Source organism: Nyctibius grandis, chromosome 5, assembly GCF_013368605.1.
Source record: "Nyctibius grandis isolate bNycGra1 chromosome 5, bNycGra1.pri, whole genome shotgun sequence".
NCBI classification, from domain to species: Eukaryota; Metazoa; Chordata; class Aves; order Nyctibiiformes; family Nyctibiidae; genus Nyctibius; species Nyctibius grandis.
Genome location: NC_090662.1, coordinates 58,787,960 through 58,810,994, shown reverse-complemented (window position 1 = coordinate 58,810,994; position 23,035 = coordinate 58,787,960). Strand labels below are relative to the sequence as shown.

The following is a 23,035-nucleotide window of genomic DNA, read 5'->3' as shown; positions in this document are numbered from 1 at the left end:
CCCATGAAAATACACCAGGCAAACTTGCAAATCATGGCATCACTTCAGAATTCAGCATGTTTTTTGAAAAAGCAAAGGAAAAAGACAAAAACACTATTACAAATTACCTACCACCTGTCCTGGGCAGCCATATTGAATCAGTGCAAGCAATCGGTGTTTCACATGCAAGTTTAAAATCTCTAACAGCCCAGAAAATAAAATGAACAAAACCATAACCATGCTGCATGAGGGCAAGCGCACTCAGATGTGAGGTCAGAAGGTGGTAGGTGAGCTCAGTGGAATGCAGACAAGATTAGCATGACCACTGCAGGACAGCCAGGAGAAACTGGGAGAGCTGCAAGGTGAACTGCTTGAAAAGAACTAGGAATAACTGGTTACTCTTCTTTCAGAGGCCAACGAAAGAAGCCACACTATGAAGTATTAGAAGACCAAGATAACTTTAGAGAGTTGACTGAGAACAGGAAGAGCAATGCATACCAAGACATTGGTGTAAAACAAATCATGGAGTGCTATCTAGACAATCATCAACTTCACCAATTTAAAAAAAAAAAATTACTGCCATGGATCACAGAGCTAGAGAACAGAGCAGTATTTCTTCCAAGGAAGTATGTTAATGTCATCATAATTCATCACAGATAAACTGGGCATTGTGTTTTGGTTAACAATTTAACAGCAACTTACAAAGTGCATCTTGCTATTTGGATTTTGGAATGGACATGACTCTATTAATAAAAAAAAAAAATGCTTGAATCTCCTCATTCTTTCAGAAGAGACAAGATATGCACCCACAATATACGTTTTCACATTTTCACAGCTTTCTGTCTAGCTGATAATAAAAGTACCCTACTTCACCTAGAACAGGTACCTTGATTTCACAGCCGTATTTTTTTTATATAAAATTACCTTTTAAATTACTAGGCTGTCAATAACTAAGACCGTTCTTTTTCTTTTCTGTGACAACAGAACTGGAACTAGGCAGGGACACAAATTGCTCCTACTTAGTAGCAAGAATCAGCTACTAATTTCAATGATCCAGATTAAAAGGCTTATGAATTCTCTCATCCATATACTCCTATTGCTCTTCATCACATTATCAGTTTTGAAGTTTCTGTATTCTTCTAAAAGCACGCTTGATTCAATGCTGGAACAACCCCACCTATCTTTAGTTGCTTCACAGCATCTAAAAAGGCTTAGAATCCACTCTGTATAACAAACGTTTATTCAGAAACAGATAATACATTATCTTCTCCAACCCCTAATGTTTCCTCCCCCTCCCCCATTTTTTTTTTTAATAAAACACAGGTGCTTGATGGTAAATCTATAAAAGGAGAACAATAGCTGTCGTAGGTCCCCTCCCTTACAAACATCTGCTGTTCACATGAAGCACTCTACCAATAATAGTGTCGTGGACTTCCAAACCAAAGAGAGTACTCCAGGAAAACAAGTCCTGCCAAGTCCTCAGTTATTTCCACGGCTAAAAGGGATACAGTGAGATAAAGGAACGGTTTGCACAAGCTAGATAGAGCAAAGGGTTAATACAGAACAAGAATGCAAAAGAAACATAGGGTTGACCAAGAAATGGAATCTGGACCTACAATGGTTACAGAGTTCATTAAAGTTCAGCAGAGCTGAACAGAACGGATTAGGTTAGTCTCCTAGCTAGAAGGATCAAGTTCAAACCCCAGCCAGACTCTGGAAGTGGCTCTTAGCTTTCCTCTCTTATAACTCAATTTGAACAAATACAAATGGAGCTACTGGGACTTCAAATATCCATGGCAAAAATGCCGTATTAACAAACGAAGTATTGGAAGTGCCACCTAGTGGCCTGTGGCTCATCACAGATGTTCACTTGCCCAACATACATCCTCGCTGCTTGCTTAACACTCCTCTCCTATGTGTTCCTTAGAAGCTAACTGCTCTCCTCTCCAAAACTTCCCCGAGGCCACGAAGTACAGCAATCATCCTCCAAATCCAGGCATGCCAGCAGCATGGCCGCACAGCAGCCAAACATTGCCCAAATGACATCTCTCAAAGAAGTGAGTTCTCAGGCTTAAGGAAAGACTGCTTCCTATGTATTAATATCTGAAAAAGGCCCCAGCTCCTTCCTTTTTACAGGAGACTGAGTAAGTTAAAAGGTAAGAAAAAAATTAATGTCCCTGCATCAGCAGGAGGATGCAATACAGTCTAATGAGAGCGGAACACTTGGATTTCCTCTAGCTCTGAACACAAGACTGCTTCTTATTTTTCAGTCCAGAAAGAAGAGAGCAACTGAGCCTGACCCTACAGGGCTAATATATTCATTGTACAAATGCCAGAGCCTTTCCCCCCCCCGCCTCTGCATTACCAGAGTTGAAGCATCCCTCGCATCACACAATGGGTGGTGCACTTGTGCATATGTTCTGCCTGATGCCTCTGTTGGCTGGTTTACACAGTGGGAAGCTCCGTTTTTCACACTCCTCTATGTCACAACTGCTGAGCAGAAAAACATCCAACAGCCAGAATGAAGCAGTATGCTGCCGAATGCACACAAGTCAAAGATGCAAGACAGTGCTTCCTGTATGGAGCCACACCTGACTCTGTACCCAGCGTAGCAATTTCTGAAACAACGTGGCATTCTTGCCTGTTGATAATCAAGGAGATGCACCTTGTAGTTAAAGGTCAGTCAGAAGAAAAGAGGAAGGAGATCACCACTCCTTCCCTCAAAGTCTATGTGCACTTTTAATGGCCACTAGGGGCTTTGGAGTAAAGGAGGGAGTTACATGGTATATGCTTGGGAATACATCACTGGCAGAAGGGAGAGGTTATTCTTTTGGGAAAAAAATAATGGAAGAAAATTCCAACTATGAAAACAGAAAGTACACACACAAGAGGAAACACTATTGTACAGTAAGGTAGCGATCATAGAAAACAAAAAAATTCAAGGCAGGCAAATGCAAATAGCATCTGCACTCCTGCACTTTTCTCATTCCCCAACTTCAGTGAGTTTTTCAGTCCACTGCTTGCTCCACCTTCTCAGAGCTTAATTTTGAATTCTGTGGGCTGCACAGAGGCAGAGACCCCTGAGGATTTGAAGAGTGCCTTCAGGATAGTGTCAGGGTCCACCTCAGCTGGGGGATTTGAGGAGGCGCTTGCACTTGACCGGCGTGGTTCTCCTTCCTTCTTCACTGAAGGGGTATCACTCAATCGGCTGGGGGATTAAAAGAAGCAGTATTTAACCTCTCATTATGAAATAAAATTTAACACTGTGTTTGCTTCTACTGTTCTTGTGTTGCCGCCTTCCCAATATTAGAGATAAAGGTTTTAAATATGCCTTCCTCACAAGAAGACTTCCTCATCTCAGACTTCTTTTGAACTGCAGGGCTGGGAACACTATGGAGTCAAGCTATATTGCACTGAGCTCAACATAGAGTGCCACAGAGAGGAAGAGAAGGAGACTATTCATGGGACAACAATTTGCCAACAGTTTTTCTCCCCTCCCCTCAGGTTCTCCTCAAAACAGAACCTGCAAACATGTTTGGTTCTTCCCCTCACCCAAAGGACACTTACAGCAATATAGGCTGGTCTGAGGTGATGACATTCCCATTCATATGAAGATTGCATTTCATTGGCTGACCTAAACAAAAACACAATAAAAGAGTCCTTCTATCAGAATCGTGGTAAGGCAAGACCCCAGAAATATCACACATCAGTGCAAGCAATAGAGTTTTCCCACATGCTGGAGAAACATGAGAAAGAAGAGTTTATACATCTTTTGTTGCAAAATCACAGCAATGGAAAAGCCACTGAAACACTCAGTACAATACGAAGAATCATACCAATTAAGAAATTACATATAGGTACAAAACCCTTAGCATAAACACAAGAGAATCTCCCACTCTCAGCTGTCTGCTCCTCATCTGACATTCGTAACATGTCACTCATCTAGAGAAAGAAAAAGCATCTATTTCCAGCTAAAAATTAACAGCTAATTTCAGCCTATCATAACGTTGCACGTGGAGCCAGATTAACAATTGCATTGTTCAAAGTTTACGGAGAAGCTGATACTAATTGTTCTACTCGTCCAATTCAAAACGTCTCTGACTACGCCTTGAGACTTTCGCAAATATTAGTTTTACCTGCACTGTGCAAACAGCTATTCTGTAAGCAGGTAAAGCCTTCCTGTGGACTATCAAGCTCTCTGCACTGGATTAGAAACAGAAGAAATTCAATCTGGAAGTTAGACCAGTGGAATCACCACAACCCTGCCGCTAGCTTTGAGCATTCTCTTTCTAGAAAAACATTGTGGTGTTTTTTTTTATTTCATTTAAATAAACTGTGCATATATTCAGCTAGTTACATAGGAGCATATTACATCGTCTAGCTCTTGAACTGATTTTCTGGCACTTCCCCTCTCTCTTGGTAGCATATGAGCATCTGAGACGCTTTTAAACTCTCCCCTGAGGTGGAAAAGTCTTTGTTGATTTATCTATCCTAAATGCAACTCTGGCCTCAAACTTACCATCTAAGCACCTGTTGTTGTATTTCTTATATGCTGTGATAGCATCTTCTTTCTTCACAAATACTACCTCAGCCACTCCAGGATGCACCAGCCGGGCTCGCTTCAGAGCACCGCACACACAGAATAACTCCTGAGGGCAGAGAGTTAGTCATGACCACAGTCACAAAGGTACCACTTCAACCAAAGACACGGCGTGAGAAAGGCTGAGCTTCCTAATTGCACCACCCCTCCTGCTTAGTAAACACACGGCAGAACCTCAACACTTGCCACTTGACTTATTCTGTTTGCTATGGTATGAGTACTTGGCGTTAGTAACACAGGTTGCACAAAGCTCCATACTGCTAACCAACACGGGCGAAAAAGTTCAAGGCCAGTACTCTATACTGTTTGTCACACATGACGACCAGGCTCACTCTCAGCCTGCTGAGAATGGAAGTGCCTAGATAATTTGAACGGGGGCATAAGTTTGACGAGAACATCAAGCATCATCTGCCACGAACTCTTCTAAGTGATGCCAGGTATCTCAGTTCACCCTAGAAATGGTATTTTGTCCCAGCTTCTTAAGTATTCACTTTTTAAGAGAAGTGAACAAAAAACAAAACAAAAAAACCCCCAGGAACTCAAAAGTTTTTGCAAGGAAAGCAAACCCACGTCATACCCCTCTTCATTGCATTCACCATAGATCAAGTGATTTATCAAAAGAGGTAGGATAAGGGAAGGAAGCTTCACTCATCCACGGTTCGGCAGTAAGCAACACTCACAACAATGTCTTCCTCTGTGACTCGAGGGTGCAGATTGTTTACGGTCATCTTTGTGCCTTCCAAAGGACTGAACGCCAGCTGCCAACACAAACAAATGCACCAGACAAAAAAAAAAAAAGGTCAGAAATGCAGCAAGCAAGACAGCACAGCAGAGAAAGCATTTTACAAAAAAAGTCACTAAAGGGATATCTGGGAAAGTCTGTACACACACACACAAAGGAGAGAACTACAGCTAGTAATGGCAAGTATCAACGCTTACCAAAGCCCAGCTCATCTGATGGTGAATAAGAGCCCCTTTTCCATGCCAGTTTCTCTCTGAAGTAGCTTTCGTCTTTCATTCTCAAGTACAACACTAACTTAATCCACAGTACTCTCTGGTCATGACCACACTTTTAAGCACATGTCTCTGCTGCACTCGGAACCAGCCAGCAAACCCCAAAATATGGCTTCAGCCCCTCAAGAGCATGCTGAAGTCAACATGCCTGGGAACACCTGGTGGGCTACCTGTACACAACATCAGGCAGTTTGGCAAAGCAATTCCAGACAGGTTGCCTACAAATTGCCTGAGAGGTCTTGTATGGACAGCAAGAAGCAAGAACTCTGTTTTTCTCCTTGCTAACAGGAGTGGACAGAAGATAACATAAGTAGTAGCGTTAAAACACTATTCCTAGGGACATGGAAGCCACCAAGGAGGGCCCAAAGAACAATCACCACCTCCCTGTAACATGGATTTGTCCAGGACCATGTGCTCCCATGCTACATAGAAAAACTGAGAGAAACAAAATGCACTATCTGAGAATTCCCAGTCTCTCAAACACTGAAGAAAAGGATGTTTAGACAGGTTCCAAGTTCTTGGGACATGTGTTGCAGTTACCAGAATAAGCTCGATGGAGTCCCAGAAAATATGCTAGAAGGCAGACAGAAATGACCTGCTCACGTAACTGATGAACAGCAAGTCTCAGATGTTTCAGAGACTTCTGTGAAGAGCATCTCCCACTTCCCTGAGCTCACCTCAACAGTTGCTGGTTCTTTTGGAGGCTCCTCCTTTGTCACCAAGGTCCGGGACATGTTTGTCAATGCCTTTGTCCGCATAGGAGAGGGAGGTGCAGGTGGAGCCGTGTACGTATCATTCTGGACCACTTTAGTCAGGGGAACAGTCTTGGACAGAGAGAATTTGTTGCCACTCATCCCACTCTACAGGAAGAAAGAATAAAGTATCTCAGAGAGCTACAGGAAGAAAGAATAAAGTATCTCAGAGAGCTGCAGGCTACAAAAATCATCCCTCTTTTTCAAGCACCAACAGCAGGAAACCATTACTAGAATGCACTAAGAGCTGCTTGTTCTTCCCGGTGTCAAAACCACTACAGTGCTGAAGACTTTCAGCTTTGAGACAAAAAGCAACTAAAGTTTCTGGGCATATGTTTATCCCAAAAGAGCACTTCCTTCACTAATGAGCACTTTTTAGTTTCATATTCTTCTTAAATGAACTTTACCAGTGCAATTTGAATTTGAAATCTTTTATCCAAAGATTTTCAAGTACTTTACAAAGTGTTCACAAAGATTGCTCGTTAACAATAAGACTGAGCTGCCCTAGTACAAACAGCAGTACTTCTTCAGAAACACCAAGCTATGGCACACAGACATGGAGTGTAACATTTCTAGTTGGAACTACCTGAGTTAAAAGCCAGACTAAAAATTGTGCTTGGTAGCTGCTGTGAGCACTGGAGATAACACATTTAATACTGCAAAAAAAAGCCAACCCAACCCACAAGGCTGTTTTTAAGGATCACAAATGGCCAGGAGCTCTATTCTGAATAGCCACATGAGAAAAAAACATGGCATAATCATTGCGCTAGACTGTCTGTGTGATGGTAAAACCACACGAATTTGCTTTCTCAGAACCACAGAATAATTCAGGGCAAACCTATGTCCAATCCCCATGTCTGAAACAGGGCTAACGTAAAGACACATCAGGCTACCTCAGGTCCTTATCCAGTTAAAATGAGTATCTGAGAATGGCAATTTCACAACCTCTCTGTGTCCCCGTGCCAGAGGCTGACCAATACCCTGAGGATTGCACAACTTCCCCTACCACCAGCCAATGAGAATTCCTTTTGCTGCAACACATTTGTTGGTTCGTCTTCTCCCTGTTCACTCCTGGGAAGAACCTGGGTTTTGCCTTTTCTATGACCACGTATTAGGCAGTGAGGAGGGGACAGATCTCACTACAGCCTTCTCTTCTCAGCCTTAAGAGACACTGCTCTCTCACCCTCTCCTCACACATCATGTGCTGCAGCATCCTGACCACCCTGTTGTTCTAGTTCCAGTCTGTCAGTGTCTTTCTTGTATTGCAGAGCCCCAAAATAGGCACAATACTCCAGGTACATTCTCAAAATGCCAAACAGATGGGAATAATTATCTTCCTCGATTTGCTAGCTATGATCTTACTAACATACAATCTACAGTTGGCCTTCAAGGCTGCAAGAATGCACTGCTAGCTCATTCTCAGTACATCACCCAGCACGACCTCCAGGCTCTTTCCTACAAAGCTGCTTTCTAGCCAGTCAGTTCTCAGCTTAAATTGCAAAGGGTTATCCCATCCCAAGAGCAGGACCTCACATTTATCTGTGTTGAAATTCCATCTTCTCCAGAGCATCAGTACTCCCCAACAAGCTGCCAACTAAGACTGTGCATGGCAAGAGATTTTCTGCTTTGATGTCCAGTCTCTAGAAGCAGCAGAAAGCTTCCCTTGCTTGCCTGCTCAAACAATAACGAGAGGTTCAAACCACTTCCCCAATGAGAAGAAAGTCAAGAGCTAACACACAGCAACCTGCCAGCAAGGCAGAAATCACACGTTCTGGCTGCAAAAGGCCTATAAAACCACAGTTAGTCTAAAAGGGATTCTGTCCCAAAAATAACACTAGAAGCATTGGCACAAAGGGAAGGGTGAGGTGAACAGCAAACATTTCAGGAGAAAGCATCGTTTACATACTTTAAAAGAACATAAGCCCTGTAAAGCTGCAGCCTGTGTGTCCACCCAATGTGAGCATGGCGTGGTGGGGACTGTTCAGATAATCCCTTACCGCGTTGTGCAGGAAACTGTTTGTGGTGGTGATTTTCATCTGTCTGCTAGTAAGGGGAGAGACACTTTCGTCATCATCTTCCATGTCATACAGACCCTAAAGAGAAGCAAGGTAATAGTTTACAAGGTAGGTAGATTTAATCTAGACATCATTTCCAAAATAAGTAGTTCTCCCCTGCCTTCAGCCTTCTTCACATTAACGACCATTACTACATTGTACTTTATGTCCCCAGGCTGCAAGGAGAGGAGCAGAGCTGAAGGTATGCAAGTCCGTTTCAAAACACCAGTGTAAAAACTATCAAACTTATTTTCCAGCAACGCCACAGCAAAACGCCTTCCCTGGGTGTACTCCCTAGACCTCAGTAGCACTGATGAAGCCACACAAATGGAATAAAGCCTCAGTGTCTTACTTTTTAGCACCCTGCTACCTTTAAAGTTGAAGCCTGTGCATATGATTTTTTTTTAATTAGTTTTTTTAAATGAAGGAGGTGTCTGCCAAATACATCTGAACCAAACATTCCTTTTGAATAATCTGCTTTCCTCAGCACAGCACATATCCATCTGGCACTAGAAAACACTACACTAGGATGTTTACTGAATGAATAATTAATTTCCCAGTTCAACTTAACGCTCACAGCCCTGCCTTAAAATACTGAGGCTAACCCCTACGTAGATATTTTTTCATGGACTCTAAATAATGTTAAGAAAAAGTCTATACGCATATGTCACTGCCCAGAACATAAGTCGTCACAACTCAAACCAGCTTCCCATTAATTCAGTAGAAAGGTGAAGAAAAATGGAGGGATTAGCAATGAGAGCTTGCAAAATAAGTGGGTAGTCATAGTCAGCAAGACTCTGGTTTACAAACAGGAAAGTTGTTCCAGTCACAGAAATGCTATGAAGGATAAACAAAAGAGATGGTAGAACAAAGGAGAATTGTGCAGGGAAGAACTGGGAAAAACACTATCCATCAGGACAATGGACTCGAGTTTGAGACGAAGTGAAATGGATACAAGGCTTATAGTGATGAGGTCAGAATAACAAAGACACTTCTTCCTTAAGTGGCAGCATCTGGGATAGGCAAGGGCAGCAGGTCAAGGCAGAGGTAACATACACCAATAGCTAAAGTTACCATAATTGAGGCAAAAAAAACCCCAAAACAAAACAGGTCATGATATTGTGAATGACAGTTTTTCAATATTTCATGTAATACTTTATGTACACAAACACACACAAAAAGGTAATAAAAATATGTAATTACTCTCTGAGAGCACTCAAGGTGGTAAGGTGGCTGAATGACTGAGGGCTGTGACAAAGGCCTTTAAAATTGATCCCAGAGGAGACATCACAAATTCTAGGTTTTTCCTCAGACAAAGTCTGATTGATAAGGGATATGCTAACTCTGATAGTACATCAGAATACCAGCAAACATCATTCATTATCAGATTTCCAGCAGGGACCCACAGCTGGGATTTCACAGGAAGGTTATATCCTCTCCCACCTCACTGTAGAACATTTGACCATGTACAATTATATCCATTCTCCAAAGAGGCTGGCAGGATGGTGAATCAAAACAACGAACAACTTGATCTATGTGGTGCCACTGAGAAATTTATAGACAGGCATCAGAGCTAAAGGTCACAGACTCTAGAAAAAAATACATTAGTGCATACAGATAAAAAAAAGGAATACCTACTTCCCATTCATCTAACACACAAGGAATTAAGATCAATTAGACTAAATGAAAACCTCAATTACGGTGAAAGTATCTTAACCACACAAGAACAGGGAGCTAGAGCTGTTAGCGAACTTCCAAACACTCCTCTTTTCTTTCCTACTTAAAAGTTTTCTTTGCCCCTGTCAATGTTTATGGACACCTTCCTTCCCCCCCAAAGGTAACAAACACAGAGCACAGATGGAGCACACACCTGTTTGTGTGTATGGTTGTTCACCACATTGATCCTCATTCCTGCGGGATGAGAGTGCCCAGGAACTGGAGCTTTCTGCTACAGTTAGAGGGAAAGAACCAAAGCATTAAAACACTACAGTCCACCAGATTCCCATTTCAAAAGACTGGAGCTGTTAGTTGATACCCTGAGACCACTTAAATGAAATTCACTCTCCTGCCCTTGAAACACATTACCATAATATGCTATTAGATAACGTTCATGTTTCCTGTAATATGTTCAATATGAGATACCTTCACTTAACTGAAGAAATTAAAACTTAAGGTCACGCAGAGAAACTGATTCAAATTACTTGAGTTTTAGTCCAAGATTAGTGGGAAGGGGACGTAACTCCAGCCCTGCCAGCACTGATAGATCTATATTTCTGCCAATATGAAACCATGAATGGGGTAAATCGGTAAGTAAGCTTCTCTGCTTTCATGCTACAGGGAACCAAAGACACCTATTTCCATCCAACTCAACAAGTTGGGACACAACACAATTTAGTTCAGTTCCATTTCAAAGGAGAAGTATATACTGTCCCTTCACACCAGAGCTGGAATAAAATGGTGCATGGTGTACTGTAACTGACCCTTCTGCAGTCTGCTATCCCATGAAACAGGGAAACCACAACAGAAGTAGTCAGGGAATGTAGCTGGGCAACTGAAATCAAGCAGCAACTCCCTCAAAAATGCCCTTCTGGTTTCTGAAAAAGCTGGAAGCTGTCCATTACAGAGAAGAATGGGTCTTCTTAAAAAAATACTCCATATAGGCAGTGAAATCTTCAGACTTGCATTTTCTCTAGACTGTAACTTACACCACAGCACCCTCACGTTTCAATTTGGTAATCAATTCAGAAACAAATGTGCCTGCCCTACGGAAACACCAGCAGAGCTATGGAAATTCTTTGGGTTGCAAAGACTTTTCTCCTTCCTTTATGAGAGACAAGACCACAGTACAGGACATTAGAGCTGTGTGCTGCACCTCAGACCAAGACATTTCAGTTAGATTCTGTTCCCACATTTGGAAAGAGAGGAGGGCCATGGGCAATTTGGAATTTCAGTATAAATATTTAAAAATATGATTACATAATTGCTCCTGTGCACAGTTTTGTCTACAGTCTTAATTACCATTATATCCTACACATTTTTTCTTGCAATATGTTGTCTAAGAAACAGAAAGTACTGTCTCAAACCAAGTCACACAAAAAACATTTTCAACTTTGTAGAAAATGTTCAACTCCTAACGGCCGGTGGTGGTGATTTGGCTTAGAAGGACAGCGCGAGTATTAACTACCCTACTAACTAAAGACTACCGAACAGACTGCTCCATTGCTCTGCAATTAGCCCATCTTTCTGCCACAGGAGTCGTTTCTCTTTCTTAGGTCAGCCTGGCAGCAAACCTGCAGAGTAATTGGAAATTTCCTAGGCTAACTTACAGAAGAAATATGCTTGATGCTCTTGAGCAAAACCCACACCTGAACGAGAGCAGACTCATCTAGGCTTTCAAACTGATGAGAACAGGAGATTTTCTGGGTATGTGTAAGCACGCTGTTGACCTTTGGGAGGAGGAAAATGAAGGAGGTAGGCTAGGAACTTCAGTTACATGTTTGTACAGGTGAGGAACAAAACCACTCCTCAAACAACAATCCTGACAGTATGGAAACTTCTCTTCTGACTCTACCCACTGTATCTAACACACACACAGTTCAACAGTAGTTGTTACTCAGAGAATTTCACTAAGAATCAGGTTACCGTGCACACAGCAAAGTGAAATTAGAAAACTGTCAAAGGAAATCAGCCAGTTAGTGTGATCAACTGATTATACTGCAACTGAAATAAATCTTGAGCCTCAGCAGGAATGCATCACACAATCAGGCAACTCCCTGGAAGCCAGGCCTTTCCTGAAAAGCAGATGGGTAGAAACAAAGAAATGGTAGAAGGGCTCATTGAATTTTACATCTTCTTAGATACAAACATAGCTGTATATTCTAAACTGCTACTCCACCCCTAGGATAAACCAGTTATCTAGGCAGGACAATCCACCACATCAGACTTGTAAAGAGGGGTGGTATAAGAATGACAAGAAATGCATAAATTTTCTGTGTACTTAGGTGGGAAAGAGACTACTTAACCATTCAAGACAACTACTTTAATGCTGACAGGAGCGCTGCTTTAGTCTTTATTGGGCCCAAAATTCAAATGAAAATTTAACTGAAAGCTGGGATTCTACAAAAAGCCCCAAGCAGCCGGAAGAACACCCAAAAGGCTCCGAATCCTGCCCCATAGGCTGGACTGAACTGTATTACCATCGCTTCTATGGTAAACGTGAACATATTCATGTAAGTATTATTATTCCCACTGGACTGCTGCAGAATAACCGAGGGGCTCAGAGGTGGCTTGCTTGACCTACTTGGATAGTTTTGGTGATTTTCACGGCTGGATTTACTGTCCCCATAGCTGGGCTGATAGCAGCTGGAGCGCTCCTTTTTAAGCTGATCTTCTCTCTGGCATCCACCACTTTGGTCACCTTTTCAGCAGCAACACTTTGCTGTTTACGGGAATTCAACATCTCTCGAGCATCCTGCACCTTCCCTTTGATTTTGAACCGAGCGTCCTTTTGAAGCAGTTTTTCACGGGCATCTTTAACCCCCAGTTTGTGTCGGGCATCAGTGAGTCCTATTTTCTGACGGGCATCAAATGTCCGCTGGAAGCTGACAGCTGGTGATGATCTATTTAGAAGATTTTGCTGGATCCCAATGCGAGATCTTACGCCTCCAAACACTGGCCTTGTGTTAAGCCTGGAGCAGGGGGGAGGAAGAAAGTTTCAGATATTATAAGATGTGATACAGTATCAATAAAAGTATTTGTGTTGCTGCAAACAAAAGCTCATTATTACTGCACAGAAATCCACTCAGGTTAGATGTCCAAATACAACAGCAGAGCTCCTAAGCTGTTTTATGCTGGATTTTACTTTCTACCTAAACAGCCAAGGAGCTGATTTCCAAAACCCATCCTTAAGCTCAGTTTTACAAGCTTAAGTAAAGGATCTGACTTCAGCTGTGCTAAGTACATATGACATCTAAAAAAAATTCAACAACAACTTAGGTACTTTGGGGAAACCTTTGAAGACAAATAGGAACAGAAACAGACTTTCTAGCTTTAGGACTGAGCAGTTCTGCTAAACATCTTTTGTAATATAACCGTATGTCCTGATACGAAGGAATCATGGAACTACACGTGATTTCAAGAATTCTGGGCAGCAAGCTCATATTTGTGGGAGTGTAGAGGCTTGGATTTTAGGATGTACAAGCACCAGTACCAATCTCCGTTCAAAGCCACCAGTTTCAAAGCTGATTAACTGCCAGCAAGAACACTTATCAGTCAAATTACTTTTTATCATCACTGCCTCTTCTTTAACCTACTAACAGAACTGCTGCACTCAATGACCTTTACTTTTTAAGCACAACATCATCACAATACTGGGCACAGAAAGATAACAGCCCACAGAAAGGACAGCATTTGTACTTGTACGAAAGTGTTACTAAGCAGCTCATTATGCAGTGAAAGCTTCTTGTAACAGGTCTGATTCACTTTTTCAAAATCTCCCACAAAAGGAAACAGCTTGTCTATTTTTTTAACACAGTTCTTCCTTTAAATATTTTTAAGTTTTTTTTTTTTTAAAAAAAAGAAACCCAACGGAAAAAAAAATAAGATTACAAAGTGGTAAGAGAAATTTTAAAGTTAAGGTACTGAAATAATATTCTTGCTGTTGGCTTTTTAAAATTCAAAATAAGCTACAGAGGGCTACAGTGTTCATCTGCTTCCTGAAATGTATGGTCCAGTATTCTAAAGTCTAAAAGTAGATATCTAGAATTTCTTGCAATACTTAAAAGACTAACATCACAAATTCAAATGATGATGCAATTTGAATTCTTCATACAGCTTTATATCCGTATTTCCTGATGTAACCCTACAATCCTAAAATACATGACTGTAAATAATGTTCAGTTGAGAGATCTGTAAAAAAAAAAAACAAAAGATGAAAGACTGAACCTCCACTTCTGTCTCCTTCATTCTTGTGTCCAGACAACTAGAGAGATAGGGCTGGGTTCCCATTTTGTTACCTAGCTAAGAATCCTGCAGCTGCTCTCTCATACAGCCAAAGCACACTAGGCTAGAAGAAACAGGACTATTATCATGATCATTTATTACAATATATCCAGAATAATACAGAAGACTAACAGTACCCATAAAGCAACAGCCACAGAACACGACTTCCCTCACAATTTTAAAAAGCATTAATTTAGCTATGTTGAAAGCATTCAGTTAGAGTGCTGCAGAAAGGCTTGATGAATGATTCTTTTTAATGAGCATAAAAGAGGTCAAAACCAGAAATATATGTATCAGCATTTAAGCCAGAAATAGTTAAAACTGTTGATGACACTAACGAAATTGGTTAGGAAACTCTGTACTGAAGATTACACTGTCTCTGAAGACTTGTGTTTATCCTAATCAGCAACTCTTTTCCGTAGAGAATTGCTTACCCTGTAACAGCACTGACTGTTTAAGCATTTTGTGCCACAGCACCTGATATAAACGGGAATCCAAACATCTAATTCACTTTCCAGAACTCTAAGTTCTGGCTTGAGTATTTTGTGTATTAGTACATTTTATAGGTGAAGATTTTTCTGTTATTTCATTTAGACTACTGAACAGCACAAATATAACAATTTAAGTTTATTCAGTTTATCCAGCCTTCACAAAGTCAAGTTAGCTGCCTCAGAAATCTTATAAAGTGAGCTAAACATGACAAACAAGAAATGCAAGGCACAAAAATTCTTACAGTGCTGCAGGGGGATTATTGTTGAGCAAATAAAAGCAGGAAGAATTCCTGGAAGAAACAAGAGTTAAGGAGGGATTTGAAAAAAGGAGAAAGGAGGTGCTTAGCATAGCAAGCAGCATAAGACTGTTCCAAATATGCAGGATAACATGAAAGTGCAAAGCCAAGGCCTTGTGTAGACCAGAATTTAAATATGCGTTTGAATGTTTTGCTAGTGTACATTAGCAGGTAACTTTCAAAATAATATTCTAGACATAGAAGTGTAGACATTCAGAGTTAAAACCTAAGATTCCCCGAAGACCATTAAATTAAAAAAAAAAACAAACCACAACCAAAAAAAAAGGAGCACACTTAGCTAACATAGATGGGGAGAAATCCACAGACAAGATCTTCAGAAGCATCAAGAGACTATGGCAAAAGGGAAGACGAAAAGCTACCAAAGGAGAAGCCAGATAAGAACTGCCAACAGCTGCACTGGAGTAAATGGCCCAGCCTACACCGGGGACATCTGCCGTACAAAGACAGAACCTAATCCCGTAGCTAATATGTAACGCACTCCACTTCCACACAGCCATTTCAAACAATCTGCCAGGCTATCGCTAGCTATACTACAGAGACTACAGCGTCCAAGGGCCAGGCAGCGATTTGATAAAGCCGTGGCAGCCCCAAGCCTCGCCTGCGCGGATCCCCATCAGCTTTGCCACAGCTACGGCTCCCTGGGGCACAACGACAACTCCCACAGCCATCCCACAATGCACCGTGCCGCTTCTGTGAGCGGCGGGGGACCGGGCACCCCCGGGGCACCGCCTGACGAGGAGCCGCAGCCCAGCAGCAGCTCCTGCTGCAGAGACAGAACAGCCCGGATACCGAGGGGGCTCGGGGCCGGGGCGGGGGAGCGCCGAGCTCCTGCTGACCCCGGCTTGGGGAGCACCACTGGGTTAATCGGCGGGGAGAAGCAGAAGGTAGCGAGGAAAGCGCAGGTCGGAGGCACTAGTGAAGGGATGGGCTGTGCCAGGAATCTCGAGGGAGCCCAGAAGAGCCGGGGAGAGGCGGCGGGCGGCCCTGCCCTGCCCCGCCGCGGCCAGAGCCCACGGGGCAGCGCCAGGCACAGGGGGCTGAGGTGGGGGGAAAAGACCCCCCGCCCCAGCCCTGAGCGACGGCCGCCACCACCAATCCACATCAAAGGCACGGCCCCGCAGACCAACGCCTAAGCCAATGGGGAGGCGAGAGCGGGGAACAGGGCCGGGCCGCGCTGAGGCAGGCTGCGGCCTGCAGCCTCCGGAGCGGATCGACCAGAAGAGAGAACAAAGGATCCCCCGGAGGCCGCGGGGCCCGGGGCGCTGCCTTCCCGACCGCTCACCTCCCTTTCACCGTCACACCGCGTTTCCGTATGAGCTCGTCCAGAGAGATGTCCGCCATCTTGTCACGGGGCCCAACGGTAAAACGCAGCGAGCGAGACCCGGACATGACATCACGCTACTTCCGCTCCTCGCCCGGCTCCAGAAGTAAGACAGGCCCCGCCCCCGGCCCCACCCGAGTGCGCGACGCGAGAGGCGGGGGCGGAGAGGGCGTCCCACAACCCCCAGCGGCGCCGGGGCCCCCTCATTTACATACGATCACCGGCACGTTCCGTCACGTTTCGGCCCGCGGCAGCGGTTACGCGGCGCAGAAGGGAACGAGACCGGGCAGAGTAGTCAGGGCAACAGAAATTTAGCGTGTGTATTAGGGGAATTTGCTCGCCCTGACCTATAGAGCTAACGCGCAGGGGTGTCTGAACGAGGGGGGACCTAATAGATTATGCCTTAAACTTATGAGTAAGGAAAATAACGACCCGGGGTGACGCCCGGGTCCTCACTGGCAATGTGAGAGGAATTTTTGTGCGGGTACAGGTCGCCGCTGGGTGCCCCGCTTACTTCGCGGGATGCCTGGCTGCTGTGATCTGCCCGACCTTTAGTGCCGCGCGTCCCAAGGATAGAACCGGGGAGTAGTTCTGTGGGGTGGTACGAGGGATGTGGCGCCGCCCCGGTGCTTCCGCGTTGTAGTAACGAACTCATGGACCAGTTATGAGGTGGTGTCTGCGCCCCTTGCTATGGGCTCTGCTCCGTGCGGTTCATGCGTGACGCGGTTCGAGGGTCTTCGCGAGACTTAGAAACACATCACCAAAACCCTCCCTACGTTCCGTGCGTCTGCGGGAGGTGGTTCTTTTGTGGGAGGAATTCTGCCATTTAAAATCAGACTGAAAAAAGCTCCTTGAAAGGGCAAAGCCTTCCTGTGCAGGCTTGGGCGGATCCCAGCGTCGCCTCCTGGCCAGCCCTCGGTCACCGGCTGCAGCATCTGTGCCTGCGGGACGGTGGCTCTGGGTTTCGCCATGGGCGCCAGTGCTGCCGGGCCTCCCTCAAAACGCCCTTCGCAGCGCAGCGCACCCCCAGGGCCTGCCTGCAGCGTGGGGTTTTCTCTTCCTGTCGTGGGAAGACACGCCGCCAAAACGCAGCGTTTTGCTTCCACCCACAGCTCTGTCTCTCCGCTGGCAGCTGTCAGGAGGATCTCCTGTGCAGTTCCCCTCCGCACCCTCCCCGTTCGCTTCCTGCCATCTCCTCGCCACGACGCCCTCAGCTACAGTGACCCTGAGGCATCGCAACGGCCGCAGCAGCATCCACCACATCACTGTGGAGCTGCTGGCCTGTGCATGCTCCGTGTGCAATCCACTGGGAAGGTCCTGGGAGGAAGCTCTTGGACTTCAGCAGAGCAGGAGCTGCCAATGAGGGCTGGGGACAAATGCAAAGGAGACAGGCTGTCCTGGTTTGGACTAAAACAGACCAATTTTCCTTTCAGTGATTTTTCCTTTCAGCTAAGTCTCTTCTAAGTAACTGCACTTTCTGAAACTAACTGCATGTTTTGCAGACAGTGTCTGCTTCCAGGACTGATAATGCTCAGAGTTTATAGCTATCACTGAGGCACCGGTAGGGATGTTATGCAGAAAGGCTCTTGCTGTACTTATTCTTGGAGAAACCAAGGTCACTGCTAAATTCCTCACTGCTTACGAGCGAAGAGCCGCAGGAGGGTCGCATCTCCAGGGAGGAGCGGACAGGGCAGGTGACCCAAAATTGACCAACAAGGTGTTGAATCCCAAACGTCATTCTCAGTATAAAGCTGGGGAATCACGAGGGTCTCACCCCTTCTCGTCCCCCTTTTGCTATGGCTGGTGTCCAAAGAAGACTCTGTCCGTTTTCCTACTGCCCCCGATCCCAGTCTCTGTGTTCCTGAATCCAGTTCCTGTCCATTGCTGGGCCCAGCCTGGGCCTTCCCAGATCCTGCCCTGCAGTGCCGGTGGTGATGTGACCATCATCGGGGCAACTTGATCTTGGTTTTGTATATATTTCTATATATTTAATTATTTCCATTATTATTATTCTCTTTTTTGTTATTATTATTTATTAAAACTATTTTAATTTTCCAACCCATAAGTCTCTCTCCCTTTTCTCTTTTTTAATCTCTCTGGACAGTGGGGAGAGCAGAGGGGAAGAGAACACCTGGGCTGGGTCTTCAGTGAGAGCAGACAGACAGATCTCTCACCAAAATCTGAAGGACTACTTGCATCCTACAGACCTGAAGAAAAGCCACTGTGCCTCAGCTCCAGCGATAATCCTGCATTGCTGGTAGTGTTACTGGAAAATAGTAACCAAGAAAACTCTCTAAGCCAAATGATAGTTTAGAAAGCCAACATTGGTTTATTGCAGCACTGGGTGCATGGGGGATCTCTCCTCCTAGCATGCACACCCAGGGACAAAAGCACACTCTATATATGTTATAGAAAAATGAATATTCATACAATTCTGAGTAAAGCTCACCTATTCCAAGAAACCTTATGCATATGCTAATATAATATATAACTGTCTTTGCACATGCGTACTAAATTGGGGAAGGGGTCTTGGGTGGTCTCTAGTGGTCGTAATTTTCCCACAGTTATGCTGTCCACTGTATGACCCCTCTTCTGCGCAAGCGTGGTTGATGCCTTTCTGTTGACACATGCAGGTGGCTCCAAGGAAAAGATACTGTTCCGGTTCCTACAGGAATTTCCTCTTATTCTGGTGCCAGAGCTGTGAATCAAGTCATTTAAGACACTACAACGATGTTGTTCACAGTCTTGTTTATCTTTGGCCCTTCTTTGTAATTAGTGAGGAATTTAACAGAGACCTTGGATTCTCTAAGAATAAGAAGTGCAAGCAAGAGTCAGTGATGACTATAACCTTAAGCATTATCAGTCCTAGAAGCAGACAGACACTGCCTGCAAAACATGCAGTTAGGTTCAGAAAGTGCAGTTACTTAGCTGAAAGTAAAAATCACTGAAAGGAAAATTGGTTCTGTTTCAAGGTTACACTTTTTCTAAACTGTCTGGTATCAGTAGGATGATAGAGTAACACAGAGGAATCCTTTCTGGATACCATCTGGAGGATCTAACTCACGTGGCTATGTGAATTCATTTGTACAGAGCTCTTGTCTTGCAGGAGATGATGTCTCTGGTAGGGATGAGCAAACTGAGACTCCCATCGTTTGCCATCCATGTGTGAGATGTAAGGTGTAGAGACAGGGGTAGACTTGCCCCCCTTCTTCTGCCTGAAGAATCTATGAGCAGGGAAAAGGGTCTCAGGGTCTCCACTGAGATTTGAACAAAGTCGTAAGTCAGAACTGTCTTAGCTTGGTTTACATAGCAAATGAGAGCAAGTGAGGGGGAGGCTTTCGCATGGTTGTGTTGACTGATGAAAGGGAGGGGAGAAGGGGGAAGAGGTGGTGGGGAATACAATACCCTTCTCAGGCCGTGGAAGAGTCTGCTTGTCCCCAGGAGGTGCAGGGTGGAAGAAGCTGTGGGAGAACAACACTTCAGCAGTAGCAGTAGCATTTCTCCAAGTCTCTTAATGATGGTATAGAGCCGAAGAAGGAAGGGAAGACAACTCTGGGTTATTTCATGATTGCCTTCTGTCACGGTTTAAAGCTGGGCTGGCTATTAAACTGGTGGCAGATGCTCTGTATTAACCCTCCTCACCCCCAGAAGGGGAAGGTAAAGGGAAAAGGGAGAGAGACTTACGAGTTGGAAAATTAAAACAGTTTTAATAAACTATAATAATGAAAAAGAGTATAATAATAATGGAAATAATTAAATACATACAAATATGTACAAAACCAAGATCGAGCTCCACTGATGTTGGTCACGTCCCCACTGGCACTGCAGGGCAGGCTCCAGGAAGGCCCAGGCTGGGCCCAGAAACGGACGGGAACTGGGTTCAGGGATGCACGGATCAGGATCTGGGACAGCAGGAAAACAGAGAGAGTCCTCTTCAGACACCGGCCATAGCAGAAGGGGGCGAGACCCTCGTGATCCCCCCACTTTATACTGAGAATGACATGTTTGGGATGGAATACCTCGCTGGTCAGTTTTGGGTCACCTCTCCTGTCCGCTTCTCCCTGGAGGTGCGACCCTCCTGCGGCTCTTCACTCGTAAGCAGTGAGGAATTTAGCAGTGACCTTGGTTTCTCCAAGAATAAGTACAGCAAGAGCCTTTCTGCATAACATCCCTACCGGTGCCTCAGTGATAACTATAAACTTTGAGCATTATCAGTCCTGGAAGCAGACACTGTCTGCAAAACATGCAGTTAGTTTCAGAAAGTGCAGTTACTTAGAAGAGACTTAGCTAAAAGTAAAAATCTCTGAAAGGAAAATTGGTCTGGTTTAGGCCAAACCAGGACACATCCTGTATGACATGGAGGAAGGGAGGACATGATCTGTGGGACTCAACCTGTTCTTCAGGGACATTCTTGTTCAGAGGCTTCAGGCTATCCCAGGACAGCGCAGCAGCAGCAACAACCATTATTCCTGCCCCCAGTGACCTTTCTAGAACAATGATGTTTTGCTGATTGCTCTGTTACGACCTGGTCACAACTAGTTCATAAATCCCTTGGAGTAAACTAAGGTGAAACGATACCAAATAACTGGTATGAAATTAAGAACAATTTATTAATACAGGGAAAGTGGCATGGTTGTAAGTGTCTTGGGTTTCTAAAGATGCTGCCAAAAGAGAGAGAAGGAAAAGGCAAAAGAGGAAGAGAACAGAGATTATGAGAGAGAAGGAAAGAGATATCACCACCCTGGGATCCAGTGATGTAAGTTGTTTGTAGTGTTGGTAAATTGCTTGCAGAGTTGCTCCTTCAGTAAATCGCTTGCAGGATCGGTCCTCAGGTGGCGGGCAGGAGCACGCGCCAGCATCCCAAGTGAGAAGGTCTAAATACTTTAGGTCATTTGCATGCGAGATAGGAGAGGGTGGTCTTGTCTCCCCCCCTAGTTGTGGTGTCTAGTATGTGGTGCCTAGTATGGCCCCGCTTCTGCACAAGCAGTTGATGCCTTGCAAAGTTGTTGCATATGTAGGCTGGCCCCAAGGAAAAGATACCATCCGGTCACCGCAGGACTTACCTCTTCCTCCAGCCAGACTTGTAAATCACAACAATTAAGGCACAGCAGGGGTATTGTTCTGTTCCCAAGGCCCTTGTCTCTTGCCAGACTTGCAGGCCTCTGTAGTACACATACCCTCCTCCAGCCAGAGTTGTCAAACAAGTTGTTTAAGGCATACAAACTCGGTCCATCACATGCTCCAAAGAGCCTAGACTTAGCTGGGACATTTGATACTCAAATCCCGCACCACGCTTGGCTGGTAGGAGTGGTTTAAGGAATGCAACCCACACCAAATGTATGGCCTAACTCACCATGCAGGTGCACTGGATGTTCAGCCCAGGTGAAATGTCACCCTCAAACATCAAGAACCGGGAAAAGGGGTTGTGTTGAATCACGGGCTAGATGTTGTCCTTTGCACCAGTAGATGTGAGAGTCTGGCAATAGGGGAACTTCAGACACAGAGACATTTTGTGGCAATCAGTGGACTTTTGTTGCTAACGGATGAAGTAATTCGTCTGTTGTGAGCGGTTACAAATCCTGTAGCTGCACAGGAAGGAGACAGGGGCTCCTCACCCTAGGCCAAATGACCCCTCTTGCACAGAGAAGTTGTTGCTCCTTTGAGATCAGCTGAGCATATGTAACAGGGAAAAGATGTTTCAGCAGTACCTCAGAGTCCAACTCTGCTGGATTCCACTAGGTGCTGTACAGACAGAGCAAAAAGTCTGCTCCTGCTGTGAAGAGAGACTAGGAAGGGTGTGTGAAGCCTGCTAGAAAGGTTACACAGCAGTGCTTGTAGCCTTCTGAAGGCTTTTAAATCAGCCTTTGAAATATAAAGCTTTGTAACTTGAGTGTTTTAGCCTAAAGCAAGCAAAAAAGATGTTAAGGAAAGAAAAATCAAAGGAAAGGACCATACATGAGCAGCTGCAGAAGTGATGAGCTTCAGAGATAAAACTGATCCACAGAACAGACCAGACTGACTCAAGGAGCCACAGGGTCTTAAAAACTAGGCTGACAAAATTTCTAAGGAGGTAACAAATGGAGCATGGCAGCTTGCCATGCTTGTACTATTACACCCCTATATCCACATGGCATTTGGCTCAGGGTCATGCTGAAGCTCCTACTTGCTGGTACTGGACAACTTCCCTGGCATTTACCTTCTAAAGTCTGGACAGGATGAAGCGTTAATGCGCTGCCCACCTTAGTCTGCAACACCTTACAAGGTATGAAAAACTAACTATTGTGGTTCGTTCTTTTTTGCAAAAGTTGTAGGAAATATGGTGCATATGTAATTTTAATTCACCTGCTCTATTCCATAATAAATATTTCCAGTAAAGGTCTTTTACAGTCAGTTTCTCAGAATACTCTGGTTTTCTAAAAGCCAATTTTCTTGCACATACCTGGATCCCAGCTCATGTTGTCAGTGACCTGCAATATGCTCACAGAATAGTGAATTCCTGCGAGAAGC

At 44.4% G+C, this 23,035-nt stretch overlaps 1 protein-coding gene and 1 non-coding gene across 3 annotated transcripts; one reads left to right on the top strand and one right to left on the bottom strand.

The window, feature by feature from the left end:
• POLDIP3 (DNA polymerase delta interacting protein 3) lies at positions 1-16,603 on the bottom strand. 2 transcript variants are annotated; one of them, XM_068400989.1, is made up of 9 exons: positions 16,490-16,603; positions 12,700-13,087; positions 10,270-10,344; positions 8,343-8,438; positions 6,271-6,453; positions 5,260-5,337; positions 4,499-4,628; positions 3,547-3,613; positions 1-3,187 (listed from the first exon to the last, which is right to left on the bottom strand). In XM_068400989.1, exons 1-9 carry the CDS (start codon positions 16,594-16,596, stop codon positions 3,013-3,015), a joined length of 1,299 nt encoding a protein of 432 aa, XP_068257090.1. In that variant the 5' UTR covers positions 16,597-16,603; the 3' UTR covers positions 1-3,012. The 2 variants fall into 2 exon arrangements, with proteins under 2 accessions (XP_068257090.1, XP_068257089.1); XM_068400988.1 differs by having other exon boundaries at positions 2-3,187; positions 10,270-10,347.
• A 323-nt stretch (positions 16,604-16,926) lies between these two features.
• Positions 16,927-17,075, top strand: LOC137664479 (U12 minor spliceosomal RNA). The gene has a single exon (XR_011048328.1). It is a non-coding gene; the product is annotated as a U12 minor spliceosomal RNA (small nuclear RNA).
• Positions 17,076-23,035: the final 5,960 nt, after the last annotated feature.

Bases quoted from the DNA above. Each gene is read 5' to 3' on its own strand.
- POLDIP3 (XM_068400988.1), bottom strand. From the start codon at position 16,596: ATGTCCGGGTCTCGCTCGCTGCGTTTTACCGTTGGGCCCCGTGACAAG. The intron at 6,454-8,342 runs GTAAGGGATTAT...TTCTTCCTGTAG, and splicing joins ACAGTTTCCTGCACAACGCG to AGTGGGATGAGTGGCAACAA. The intron at 4,629-5,259 runs GTGAGTGTTGCT...CTCTGCCCTCAG, and splicing joins TCACAGAGGAAGACATTGTT to GAGTTATTCTGTGTGTGCGG.